Genomic DNA, 14,611 nt, shown 5'->3' with positions numbered 1-14,611 from the left:
AAAGAAAACTTCCCTAATTTGGCAAAGGAACTAGACATACAAGTCCAGGATGCACAGAAGGTCCCAAACAAATTGGACCCAAAGAGGACCGCACCAAGACACATAATAAAAATGCCAAAGGTTAAGGATAAAGAGAGAACCTTAAAAGCAGCAAGAGGAAAGCAGAGAATTACCTACAAAGTGGTTTCCATAAGATTTTCAGCTGATTTCTGAAAATAAATTTTGCAGGCAAGAATGGACTGGCAAGAAGTATTCAAAGTGATGAAAAATAAGGACCTACAACCTAGATTACTCTGTCCAGCAAAGCTATTACTTAGAATGGAAGGACAGATAAAGTGCTTCCCAGACAAGGTAAAAACTAAAGGAGCTCATCGTCACCAAGCCATTATAACATGAAATGTTAAAGGGACTTATTTAAGAAAAAAGAAGATCAAAACTATGAATATTAAAAAGGTAAGAAATTCACAACTATCAACCATTGAATCAAAACCAAAACCAAAACCAAAAACAAGCTAAGCAACAACCAGAACCCAAACAGAATCATAAGTGCGGAGACCATTTGGAAGGTATCAGCTGGGAGGAGGAAAGGAGAGACTTGGGAGAAAGTTGCAGGGATTAAGAAGCATAATTGGTCAGTAAAAAATAGGCAGGGGAGTGTTAAGAATAGTATACAAAATGGAGAAGCCAAAGAATTTATATGTACAACCCATGGACATGAACTAAGATGATGGGTTGCTGGAGGGAAGGGTGGTACCGGGTGGAGGGTGACAAAGGTGAAAATTTGGGATAACTGTAATAGCATAATCAATAAAATATATTTTAAAAATAAATAAATAAATAAAATGGTTACTTTCCCTTCTCCCCCTACCACCCCACTTTCATGATCCCCCTTGTTTTTGTAAGTAAGTTAGGTGAAAAGCACATCTGTTTAATGTTAATGATTTGTACTATGTTGGTTATTGCCTGGTATTTGTGTCCCTTTTTAAGCCTTTGTTTTGATGGAGAGACAATGTTTTATTAAAAGATTTGTTCCTACTGATTTGAAAGTGTACTCAGTAAAATGTAGGCCTGAGTCATTCAGAAGACCTTTCTATATGACATGTGTGCTTTGAGGAATCTATATTATTTTGCCAAAAGCTTTTTATAGACCAGAATTAGACATGAGTTATTTAGTATAGTGGTACTTAGTTGTTAGCATTTCCATTTCATTTCTAGCTCTTATATTCTTTTCTTCCAACCAAAAAAAGGAAGAAAAAAGATTTGCATCATTTTAGTTTAAAATTCTGCTCACAAACTACTTCTGTTAATTCAGGAGAGCTAAATAAAGGTGGAGAGGGTGGTGGTGATTGGTATTTGCTGACAAATGTTGTCTCACTTCCGATTTGAAATGACCATCCATAGGGAAGAATTGGTGAGCAACTAGAGAGGTTTGTTAGAAAAAGGTAAGTGAAAAGAGAAGACTTGGCAGAGGCATTCTACTGCCAGTGAATGCCAAGTATTGTAGAAGCCTTGTCTCTTGTCTTAGGAGCCCAGTTAAAGTGTGTCCCTGGATTACAGAGGGCAGTACAGTTGGTCATCTATTGTTAGTCTTCGTGGCACTTTTATGTATCCTTGCGACATTGACATTTCTGGTTCATCCAAGTTCTCTCACTGTCTCTGCTCTTTGCCCTCTCCCTTGGTCCCCCTTCTCCTTTTTTTTTTTTCATGATAATGTCTACAGGGTGGTAAGAAAGAATTTTGGAACCAAGAAGTGAGGGACTGGGGAGGAGGAGGATCTATTTTTTATTCTCTGGGTTCTTGCCACTGTCGCAGAGTATACCTGCCCCCGGACAGTTGGGATTCCCAGTTTGAAAAACATGGGAGATTGACTTTCCTTCTGCCTCTTTTTCCTTTGCAGGAAACACATGAAATTGTGGCAATCAAGAAATTCAAGGATAGCGAAGGTATATATATATTTTTTCTGTATATAAACTTATATATTTAATTTCTATGACTAGAATGTGGAAGAGATGGCATTGAGCTGATTACGCTCTATTCCTGAAATTACAAAGTCTCAATCTTAGATAGTGAATATAGCTTATTTTTTATCATGCTTCTCTTTGAAAATTTTAGTTCCTTCAGTGTGAATCTTTCAAATGTCATGATATTAGAAGGCTCATCTTGTCTTTTAAGGTACAGTTGATATTGGAAAACTTGCTTCATATGCTGGATAGAAAGCATGCTATTTATGTTGTTTCTAAATATTATTAAAATAAGGAAATTGATTTGAAGTAAATATTTCTGTGGATTCACACAAATAGCAAGCACTGTGTAAAAGGCTTTAGTATGAGGAACTGTGATATCTGGTTCCTAGTCTGTTAGAAATACAAGAAGTGGTACATAGATGGTATCAAAAGAGTGATTTTATATTAAGTCATTAGGTGAATAAAATTTTTTCAAGGGGAAATACTGTACTTGGAGGGCTTAGTCCCACATCCAAACCATTTCCAAAAGAGTATTAAAATTATACCATGCTAGGTAAAAAAAGGTTTAAATAACCCCCCTTTTTTAAAAAAAATTATGTACAAAAAAGTGATACATCAAAAAATAAATAAAGCATTTCAGTAGTTTATTGGGTTTTAAATGTAGACTATTGGCCATTTAAAAACAGCCAAGTAGAAAAACTTACTGTGAAGACACAATGCTTGAGAAGCTCTAGGCAGCATTTTTCTTTCTTTTTTTTTTGACAGGGACCCACAGTAGAGATACTTTTTTATATCCTAACCCTGTATCAATGTATATAATGTCCTATATGAAACTGAAGGAAATGTGTTACAAAATTGCTTTATTTTACTAATATGAGGTTCTCCATTTTCTATTCTTTTCTGGTCATATAATTCATGTAAATGCTTATTGTGGCATCAAATACATTGATTTCACCACTGATGACTCACAACCTGCCATTTGAAAAATAGTGCTCCACGCTTAGGAGTCACCAGTATAGCATCACCCTTCATATCTAATTAGAAGTATGACAGTAGCAGTCACAGCCTACTTTCATCAGCACATGTTGACTGACTACTGTAAGACAGCAGCCCCTATATTTGTGAACAGTTTCATCACCCTTACCTTAGCGACTCAGCAAATGTTAAATAACAAAAAGGGCTCACTTTTGTGGTGCAGAGTCAGTGGTACTTGATGTAACCTGACTCTGGTGTGCTTGTTATGTGGGGCACATGCACAGCAGCCATTGTCCTGGCAGCCTTAAAGAGAAGGCAATAAAAAATGCTTTTAGCTCATTCTTAAAATAGAAAGAAAGAGAGGGAGGAGAGAAAAAAGAGGGAAAGAAAGAAAGAAAAAGAAAGATACTTCAAATGATGTCCCTGTAGTTTAACAGGAAACAATAGCCCCAGGAATCTGACTCTGCAACCACTTCTTAAGCAGTGGCTTTGGGCTAGCCACAGGTGACCAGGAGACCAGCGGTGATCCACTAAAAAGAGTGGTTGCCAACAGTAAATCAAAGCATAACCTTTGCATGAGCATAAAGACTTCTGTCTGTGCATTCATTCATCTTATAAGGCACATCATCAAGCATCAGTTACCACCAAAAATAATAATTGTCATCAAATTTTTGAAAAGCAGTACAATCTAGGGCATGTATGCCAATGCTTTTTAAAAAACTAAATACCATGTTCTTTGCATTCTCTATCCTCTGCATATCAGTTCTTAGCTTCAATTAAATGATGTATTTGTACCTGTGTTATATCTTCTGAGTGGCAGTCAATAGTGTATCTGTTGAAATTCATTGAGCACTGAATGAGGTGCTGTAAGAGCTGTGAAGGTAAATCAGGTGCAGATGTCAAGAAGCTTATGACCTATTAATAGAATTAAGACCTGTAAATAACTAGCAGTGAAACAGAGTGGAAAGCAGTCAATGCCAGAATGAATTTGTATAATTTTGAGGTGAGGTTTTTTTCTAGCTGTGGTATCCCAGGAATGTATAAATAATGTAGACATGATAGAAAACACTTGATCAGCCCTTATTTCACTAACCTGACAAAACATCACTCCAACTCTGCTTTCATTGCTGTGGGGCCATTATCAGTTACTAAACCTCAGGCATGCAGCCTTATCACCCACTGTTGGTGAACAAGGGAGCATCCTCAAAAGGAGTACACACATTTATATGTTTCCACAATGCCAGGTTTATTAGGTTGGGTGGTCGGAGCTCTGACTTCTTATAGCCCACCAGAGGTGGAGGTCCCACACATATAGGTGTCCAGATGGAGTCCTTATTCAAGTGTTAGACGTGTGGTTTTGGGCGTTCTGGCCCCTCCTAAGGGCATTCCTATTACACTCCATTACTTCAGTCTTGACAGAGCACTTGACATAACTGTTGTTCATGGCTGACAGGGACTCCACAGTGAATTGTCCAAAGTGTTCAAAAAGTCCGCTTTGCTCTTGCTCTGTACACCCACCCGCTCTGCAGATGGACACCTTTGTAGATACACCTATACATACTTCTAGAGGGATACTTCCAAATATGTCGGTGATAGAATCTGAAGACATCAAATTATTTATCACTTTTTACTCCAGTCCTGGTTTACGCACACTTTGCTACTGTTTCCAGTTCTCCCTGGGAGATTTCATACTCTGTTTTCTGTCTTTACCCCTTCTTCCTGCCGGAGTAGTATCTTGCTTAATGGAAAGTAAGGGGAACGTGTGTGGTGAACAACACTTTTGGAGTATGAAGTGTGTATAAATAGTCTAGTACAGATGAGGATGTCCGTTCAACCCCTATGTAAACCACTTTATTCTGAAACAGTTTATCATCTTAAATTTCAGTCAGGCCAATTATAATGAAAATAGAGTTTCATAATATTGTCCTTACTGTCATAAAGCTCTCATTAATCTCTTATTAGTTACTCTGAAAATATTCTCTTGATATCATGATAGTGACTTTTCTAAAGCCAATATTTAAATCTTTGTGAAGATAATGAAATAACCCTGTAAAAATATTGTTAGGCCATAATAGGATCTGAACTTGGTCTGATCCATATTCAAGCTAATCAAGTATTCTCACACTGATGATATCAAGGGATATTTTATGAGAGTATATATTACCTTCTGTTAACTTTAAAAGATTATAACTATGTCCTATTTCCTTATTAAATATCTTTGTATCCACAAATCTGTATAAAATGTTTTGAAACTACATTTTAAGGTAGACCACTATTTAGTTCAAGGGGTCCTTATTATCCTAGGATAACAGAACATTATTTAAAATGGGAGCCAACATTTCATGGTAAATAAACGGTTAGATTGGGAAAAAGAAACTAAAATTACAAAGGTAAGTTTACTTCATCTTATAGTTAACACAATTTAGGTTTTAATAGCAACTTTGTGCTATTTCTTAGAGGAAAGAATCATGTTCTCTTTTGGGGGAAGGGGCAACTTTTATAGTAAAATTGTAGGCTAGGTCAATGAATAGCTTTCAAAATAAGAAAGAGTCATTAAAAATCCACAAAAGACTTTCTCAGTTTTCTTTTCATTTTTTGTATGTTCCTGTCTTTCTGTCTTCATCCTTGTCAGTTTTTTATTCTGATATAACTCTATCAGATTATTTATCACTGTCTTTGCCTATGAGTTTCCATAAAAGACTTGGACACACTAGGTGGGGGACAAAAACTCCTGTTAAAGGGAGAAATTCTTCGGTAATGGCGTTTTTATCTGAGATCACTTCATTAGTTAATATTTTCTTGTTTTGATGTTTGCTTCCTATATATATCATCATAAATATGGAGTCTCAGATAATGAATTCTTTATGATACCCTAAATGATAGTATTATGCATGTGTCTATTAATGTCAGTTTCCACAGAGAAACATTGGCTAATAAACACCTAACCAACCAGAAGTCTCCATAAAATTAGTTCTGCTCAGTATTTGGCTTTTCTGAGAAGAGAAAAATGACTACAGACCAAAAAAATACTAGAGATTGTATAGTTAAAAGGTACTTTTAGACTATGTATGATGATAAATTAGCCTAATTCATCCAGTCTTCTTATAAGTCCAGTCTTATACAATGATATTTGATGTTCAGAGTATAATATTCCGTCACTATTGGATCATCATTCTCATGTATACACGTACACGTGTCTGCTGTCCTCAATTTATAAAGTAATCCAAGAGCACTGATTTAGACTAAATAGCTTTGGACCAGCGAGAATTAAAAGCATTGTTTGTTCAGCCTTTAATTGAAGAGGTTCTGTGGTCTAGAATTTATTTTTGACATGTGCATTTGGATCTTCTGATGTGACACCTTTTGTTTTGTTGGACTTTTCAATCTTCCTTTGAATGTACAGGTGATGGAGTGAGGGGGGATTCTCCCTACTTGTCACATAGCAAGGAAACTGACTCTCAGGAAGCTGTGTTGCAGTCTTTAATTAAGATGGAATTTAGGTTGTCTCTCTACTTTTATATAAAATAAAATTTCTTGCATTAATATCCTGCTGCTGCTTTTGTTTTCTGTAGATAAATATGTTTCCCTGGGAATGAACCTATTTATTCTTCTTAATCAAGAGAAAAATGTTTAATTGATCATCCACTTTTTTCTTTCAATTTATTTCATTCTTATTTTTACCCAGACACTCTACCTTTACCCATAAAGCTCTACCTTTATGTTTGGATTGAGGTACTCTAGACTCTTATTTTGTATAATGGTACAAAAACAAGAGTTCAAAATCTTTGGTCCTTAAATTCAAGAACTTGATTTCTCCATAAGAGAAGCCTTGAAACTAATGTTCCAACCCCTGGTGAAACAGAGAATTCAGTTAACTAAGCTTGAGCATTCTGCTTGTCATGACTTCACCACACTTGCTTTTAATGTCCAAAATAGAGCTCTTTCAAACTTCAGGGATTCTTCTAGGATTTGGTGAACATTTTGCACCTTTCATGATTTAATAATTTACATTGTACTTTGCCTGACCTTCATCTCTGAAGATGTAAGCGTTCTCATCTTTTTTGGTATATATGACAGCACCACTATTCAAACCCTCCTGGCCATGTCAGTCGCCCTCCTATTGATGTTCCCTCCTTAGTCAGGGCCACTGGACTCAAACATGGTATCCTTTTGGTTTTATACAAGGATGGGTTGACTCCCCCCCACCAGTGTACCTGTTTAAAGTTCCATTTTGGGGGGCTGCTTTGGCTATACAAGAATTTCAGGGTTCTGATTTCAAAAAGTAGGTTATAGCTATTTCTGGATTTTTTTTTACAAGCCCACAGTTCTTTAAAAATAGAGTTACAATAGAGATTCAGCTCATCTTTAGATTTTTCTCTTTTCATCACTTATCTTTGCATTTCTCTTGCTCCTGTGATCATTCTTCTTAAAAATAATTTTCTTTTACTTCAGTCAATCTCTCTTTTTGATTTTTTAGGTATGTTAACTGACCTTCCTGACAAGCTTCAAAATAGTTTTGTTTTTTGGCTTTTTTTTGTTTTGTTTTGTTTTGTTTTAGTTAATGTCCTTTCCCTGCCCTGCCATTTAGCTACCACTCAGTTGAATTTACATAATTTTGTCAGAATTGCTGTCTGTGCTAAGCTCAACACCCTCAGTGATAACGGATAACCAAGTCCCCTAGCATGTGTATCAGCAGTATTCACATGGAAGTACCAGCTCTTACACCTAGAAGGACCTTCCGCATCATCTAGAAGAATCCCAAACCCCAATGTGCAGCTGAAGAACCAAAGGCCCAAAGCTGCACAGCTACTATGTGATTAGCTGAGACTAAGACTCAGACCATAGGGTCTTTGTTGAGTTTTTCTTCCACCCACAGCATGCTGCTTTGCCATTCATCTGAGCACTAATAGAATCTATTATTCTATTGGTGGCTGTTCCAACTCACTCTCCAAAGCTCCCTCACTGCCTTCCACCATGTTGCCTATGTCCCTGTGTTCTACTCAATGTGACATTCTCTTCACTCACCTTGAGAAAGTTACTCTTTTTTCGAATTGGTTTCTTCATTTGTAAGCCAGAGGAGGCTGGCCTCAATAAAGAATCCATGGGATTCTATCAAGTGGAAGGCAGGGATTTTTGTGCTTACTTCAGTGGGTTCTGCTACCACCTTTAAAAAACTACCTCAATGAAGAGCATGGCTACTTTCTGACCTCTGAAGAGAAAAACAAACATAAGTGGAATGTGCTTTCCTGTTTCCCATCATGTGATTGTTTAGTGCCCAAATTTTCATCATAAAGTTGAGAGTAGGCCAGGAACCTTAAAAGTACTGGGTGAAACAAAAATGATAGAATATACCCAGTAATGAAGGGTATGCATTTTCTTGCACTTACGAAATTAATAATTCCACTTCCTGCCCATTCCCACTTATTACAGTCTCAACTTTTAGTACCTCTGACTGGCATAAATTAGAGAAGCCTTCATTTCCTAAAAATGATGGACTACTCAAATGAGGTGGTTTGGGCACTGCATACTAAGTGATTTTGTGAACTGCATTTGGAAGATTCCTTTCTATTTTATAACCATTCTTAAGTAGAGTCAGTATAGGTTTGAATGATGCATTACATAACAAAGAACCAAAATTCAATGAGGTTTAGGCTCATAATCAATGAGATTTTAATGAAAATAAACCATTGATTATTATATTTTAAAAGGTGATGGGATTTTTTTAGGGTATGTGTATGTGTGGGGGATGCCCATTTATTTATTTTATGAATAACAAGTTAAGTGGCTTGCTCAAAGTCACCTTTCACACTGTTAGTTGGTTAAAAGCATATAAAATCTAGGTCTTGCATTGTGGCTGCCCATGCCTTAAGGTAGTAAGAGCAAGCCACATGTAAGCAAAGATGTCATCTTCTCGACACCAGTGAAAGCATTCCTGTAGGAAGTATTTGTTGATCCCCTCTTTGTTACCAGGTACAGTCCTAGGTTGTTGGGTGTATATGCTTGAACAGAAGAACTGGGGCCTGTCCTCCTAGAGCTCTCAGTTTGCAGGGGTGGCCAAACAGATGGTAAACCAGTAAGCAAACAAAGATATAAATAAAGATGTGAAAATCTGTAAGAAACTTTCAGAGTATTGTGATAAGGAATAATGGGGATGGAGGCCTGCTTTGGTTTAGTGCGCTAGGCAAAGCTTGTGAGGAGTGACATTTATTTTTTAAATAAATTTTATTGATTATGCTATTAAAGTTGTCCCAATTTTCCCCTTTGCCCACCTGCACCTGGTACCCCCATTCCCTCCAGCATTCCCCTCCCTTAGTTCATGTCCATGGGTCATACATATAAGTTCTTTAGCTTCTACATTTCCTGTACTATTCTTAACATTCCCCTGTCTATTTTGTACCTACCATTTATGCTTCTTATTCCCTGCACCTTTTCCCTCATTTTCCCACTACCCCCTCCCAGCTGATAACCCTCTCTTGTGATCTCCATTTCTGCAATTCTGTTCCTGTTCTAGTTGTTTGCTTAGGTTTTTGTTGTTGTTGTTGTTGTTTTGGTACAGATGTTGAGAGTTGTGAGTTTGTTGTCATTTTACTGTTCATAGTTTTGATCATCTTTTTGTTAAATAAATCCCTTTAACATTTCCCATAATAATGGCTTGATGATGATGAACTCCTTTAGTTTTACCTTGTCTTGGAAGCTTCCCAGACAAGATAAAACTAAAGGAATGACATTTAAACTAAAACCTGAAGGAGCCAGCCCTATAGTAGAATGAGAGTTCTAGGCAGAGGGAATGAGTCCAAAGGCCCTAACATTGAAAAATAAAGTTTGAAGCTGTTTAGAAACTGAAAGACTAATGGGTGGGGTTGGGAGAAGGGGGACATGAGATGAGGATAGAAAAGCAGGCAGGAACCAGGTCATGAGTAATCAATACATTATTTCTTGCTGCATCACTTCCTTGTTAGAAGATCGCTTGCTTCTTACTGAAATCTGTGTGTTTCTGTCTTAGAGATAGGTGAATTTTAGTTTGAGTATCCCAACCTTGAGAATTACTCACATGGTATAGCAGAGAGACTGGTTAGCCTTCTTCATAAGGCTTTTAGTGTTCTCTAGGCTTTAGCGGTTCTAACAACCACAAAATACCACTTCTCTGACTTAGCCTCAAATAGCAGAACAGCTGGACCTCTGTGTCCCTCTCTGCCCCCATTCTCTAAGCTGCTTTGGGAAGTCCCCCATCATATCACACACAGTTCCCTCCTACTGCCAGGTGTCCCCCACCATGCCATGCTCTTTTCTACTGATGTGGGTGCTGTGAGTACCCCTGAAATGGACTGGGATGGTTCCTTGCCTAAGCCACTGTTGGCCTTAACTATAGCTGGTCCTTGGGTTCCTTCTGATAGGCAGTGTCTCTTTCTGCCTTTTCCTAATCTGAGTTTCACCCTTCTCCAACAGTTTTCTTGCTGAAGTGGGAGAATCTTTTCATTGGTGTAACCAGTTCTTGTTTCTTTAAACTCAATTTGACTGGGGTTTAAGACAGAAAATAATCTGAGAAGTACTCCCTCCAGGCACTATATTTATAATACCCCCTCCCCTCTTTGACCCCATTGAGACTTTTTCCTCCTGTGTATCTTGCTTAGGAAGTATTTCTTCCTAGAAGGCATGCCTTAATCTTTCTTACTCCTATCCCTAAACTCAATTTTTCTCCCTCTCCCCTGCCCCAGAAATACCTGAACCTGAGGGTTACACAACTTAGACTCTGAAGCTAGGACTCTGGCCCTTCACCCAAAACCATGGAGGCCAGATGTGTTTCAGAATTTATAACTTGGATTTTAGAATGAAATTTTGAGTTCTTACTTTAGCACCTTGTAATCAGGTACTATTTCTAAAGTACAACAAATGAATATTCATACTAAGTGGGATGCATACACAAAGACTATAAGTGGTCTCATGTCAGTTCAGGTTTTACCTTTAAAGAGATGTGCCATAAGTTTAGAAAAAGTGCTCAGTTTTTAGAATGATTTTTGGATTCTTGGAATTGCAGATAAGGAAGTATGAACCTATCCTTATGTATACACATGTAAACATGGTAGTTAGAATTTTCTGGTGAAATCATAAAAACTCATTTAAAATGAAACATTATCTTCCCCACTCCCCCTGTTAATGGATCCATTAGAATTAATGTGACTTCTGTCCTTCCTCCATGTCTATGGGGGTTTTCATGAGTGGCATTGATGATATAGAAGGAGATGTTGGTTCAGCATAAGTTCTCCACCCCAGTACAGCTATACCATCTGGGATGGACAGATGGACATGCCACGGGAGGATGGCAGGAACCTACAGCAGCTGCTGTTCCAAGAGAAGATCAGACACGCTTAGAATTCCCTGCAACTTGACTGTGTGCTGCATTGTGGATGTGTGGCACATGGCCGCTGCTCACTGAGGTGACTCCCATGCAGCCTGAGGAATAAAATGTTCTTTTAAGCCAAAGCTTCAGACCAAACTTAAAAACATCAGCTGCTACAGATGCTCCATAGAGGCTCCTCTGCATACTGATACGGGTGCTTCCTTTTTATGCTTTGAAATTCCTTCCTCAGAATGTAGTGTTAAACTGACAGTGGGTTCATATGTGGTACCTGGAACTCTGTATTTTTCACATACACTTTACAATAAGGAGGTTAAGAAAATTCAAGCAGAAAATTAGGTTCATGCTGGTCAAATAAGCCTTTTCTTGAAGTTTCTTATTCTTGATCCTTTGAACGAGAAAAGGTGGTATTTAATGTGTCATCCTTAGACTTCTTATGCAGAAGTACTCAAAGTGGAAAGTGAAATTAGTATTTTCAGTGTTCTTAGAAATTTCTGAAGAGTAGTTTGAAAGCTTTAATTTTACTCTCTTTGCCATTGTTTACATTCTAGAAAATGAAGAGGTCAAGGAAACGACTTTACGAGAGCTTAAAATGCTTCGTACTCTCAAACAGGAAAACATTGTGGAGCTGAAAGAAGCTTTTCGTCGGAGGGGGAAACTGTACTTGGTGTTTGAATATGTTGAAAAAGTAAGTCACTAATCGGGGCTGTGGAGATTTGCCTGATTCTTTTTTTCAGGGCTATTTCTGACACTATTAAAGAAAGTATTATTATCTAGTATGACTTCTCAATGTTCTCATAATTTAAGGACTTTAAAAATGGAAAGTATTACCCATAATCACTAGAGAAGTCCTGGGATATATTGACAGATTTTATATAATCTAACCATATAAATATAATCTTAAGTTTAAACAATGTATTGAGTTGCCTTCTGAAGTCTGAGAATCTGTGTTCAACAAGTAATTTTTAGACTTGGTTTATTTTAGTTAAACCTGAGTCAGGCCTCTGAGGGAGGGACAAATAAGTTGGTGGTGATGGTACAGGATGGTAGAGGTTTGTGTAAGATCCTACAAGCATAAGGTGGGCTTCTGATTTGGACATGTGGTGGTGAATGGGTGGGCTCATGAAGCAGCCTTTTGTGAATTGCCAGTGTTTGGGCCATATTTGAGGGAAGAAGATGTGCCAGGAGGCACAAGGTGAGGCTTGAAGAGGTAGGTGAGACCACAGGTAAAGAATTGAAAGCATTGGAGAAAAGAAGATCGCACATTGTTCGAGTTATCCGTATGCTTGTTTAGCATACTTTTTAAAAATTGTTAACTGTTCATGGTATGACCTAAGGGCAAATGTGCGCTACAGTAATCAATTTTATGTGCTTATGATTTTCTTGAATAGCAGCTGACCTACAGCAGTTGGTTATTGTCAAGAACTTAAACCTGTGTCTTAATAAAAATAAAATAAAGTGGAGCCAGATGGCCCTTCTCAAAGGTTTTCTTGATCATTAAATAGGTGGCTCTGCTGATTTCCTTTGTTATTATCTAAAGAAGATTAAGACTGGAGAGGTTTATGCTTGCTTTAGATCAATTCCCCAGGTGTTTTCTGTGGCATAAATGACAGAATGTCACCACTACCACCCTCATCCTGAACTAGAGAGCAATGCTGCTGAGATGACTGACCAGTAATGCGGCTTTTGAAATAATTCAGCCTTTACAAATTCTTTTTCTAATTAAAAAAATAAAGTAACTTCAAAAATATATAATAACTGCATTACAACCAAAAGTTGAAAAATATTACAAGGCTTCTTGTTGTGTTAATCATTTTTTTATGTTTTTTCCCCCAAAATCTGTTTTAAGGTTTCTTTTTTGTGTGTGTCAATTTAGATATTTTCCTAAAGAAGGAACCTTCCCCACCAAAAAAAAATGAAGTTTGATATTTTTTAAAAGTTATTTTAAAAGATTGCTGTAAAATCAGATGCCCTTTATATTAGTTTTTAGTTGTCAAATAATTATGCCATTTGCAGTTTTTCACTGCCAAATAATAAAATTTGACATCTATTTCATTTACCTTTTTGTTTCTGTTCTACTCATGGTGATTATTCACAATTCATAACAATTTAGTGGGGGCAAATGGAGAAATTACCTCTTTGTTTCAGACAGTCTGTCATATCTGAGGTCTGTCTGCTGTTAAGTGGCAGAACTGCTACAGGAACTCTAGTCTTCTGATCCCTGGGTCTGGGCTTCTTGCTCTGGCCCTGTGTTTTTTCAGTGGAGGGTGACCATCACAACATTCCTTCAGTGGCAGTACCTAATGATTGACGAGTCTCAAGAGGGCAAGGAGAAAGATTCTCTAAGTAAGGGTGGGGGGTGGTAATAGAGATACAAGATCACAGGAGCTGAAACAAAGAAGTTTCTCATGTATAAATGCAAGCAAAAGTGGGCAGTACAGGCTGGTACGGCAACTCCACAGGCTAAGAGTCCCAGGTTGCTTTTGCCTTTCTGCTCACCACCCCTGAGATGTGGCTCTTGTCTTCAAGGTAAAGACAGAGCTCCAGCTATCACTTCCCATTGGCCAGGACTTACCTGCATAGCCACACTAGCCATAAGGCAGAGGGGAGATGTACTCTTCATTCTGGCCACCTGTGTATCCACTTACAAATTGTATTACTGGAGAATGAGAGAAGAATGGATTCCTATCTGCCATTGACAGATTTAGAGTTGAATATGAAATGAGACCATTTATTTTCTCTATTACAAAGCCCTCTTATTCCTCCTGTGCATTTGGGACCTCCTATGCAATTGTTAATTGAAAAAGGCAATTCAAGTAGAGAGTCATTTAAAAAATGGTGTATACGTACTTTAAACATTTTATTTTAACTTAAAACACATAATATAGATTTGCCATTCTTCAGAGGTAGGTCAAGGCCTTTTGAGTACTAATCTTCTGATTGGTGCTCTGATGGGTCTTTCTTGCACACATCATACCCATAATGCATCAGCTATGATATCCTGTGCTAGCTTCTTTAAAGTGAAGCAAAAGCTTAAAACCATTGCAAAGCAATCTCAGTGCAGAATCCTGATCACCACCACCATCCATCCTTGCAAATGTTTTATGATTGTTGCACTCACGTTTGCTTAGAGGGCAGTAGGTTTGGTGGTTTTCCTTTATTAAGTCGTTCCAAAGTATTAAACTTAATTTTCTTATAAACAGCAAATGTCTTTTTAAGAACATTATTTCATTGGTTTATATGATGTTCAGTTATGTTAAAATAACAAGTGCATCTGTTATAAATGGGTACAAGTGTGTTGTAAACAAAATCTGAC

General features: G+C 37.5%; 1 protein-coding gene across 3 annotated transcripts in view; it reads left to right on the top strand.

The window, feature by feature from the left end:
* CDKL5 (cyclin dependent kinase like 5) overlaps nt 1-14,611 on the top strand; it is a 148,638-nt gene that overhangs the window by 84,231 nt on the left and 49,796 nt on the right. For all 3 annotated transcript variants that reach the window (XM_045855815.1, XM_045855813.1, XM_045855814.1), the window contains exons 4-5: nt 1,898-1,943; nt 11,847-11,983. In XM_045855815.1, coding sequence (XP_045711771.1) covers nt 1,898-1,943; nt 11,847-11,983 — 183 coding nt within the window. The remainder of the gene's footprint in view (nt 1-1,897; nt 1,944-11,846; nt 11,984-14,611) is intronic.

Source organism: Phyllostomus hastatus, unplaced genomic scaffold, assembly GCF_019186645.2.
Source record: "Phyllostomus hastatus isolate PE091 unplaced genomic scaffold, TTU_PhHast_1.1 phas_scaffold_12, whole genome shotgun sequence".
NCBI lineage: Eukaryota > Metazoa > Chordata > Mammalia > Chiroptera > Phyllostomidae > Phyllostomus > Phyllostomus hastatus.
The sequence above is the reverse complement of the archived record's forward strand: the minus strand, read 5'-3'. Positions and strand labels throughout refer to the sequence as shown.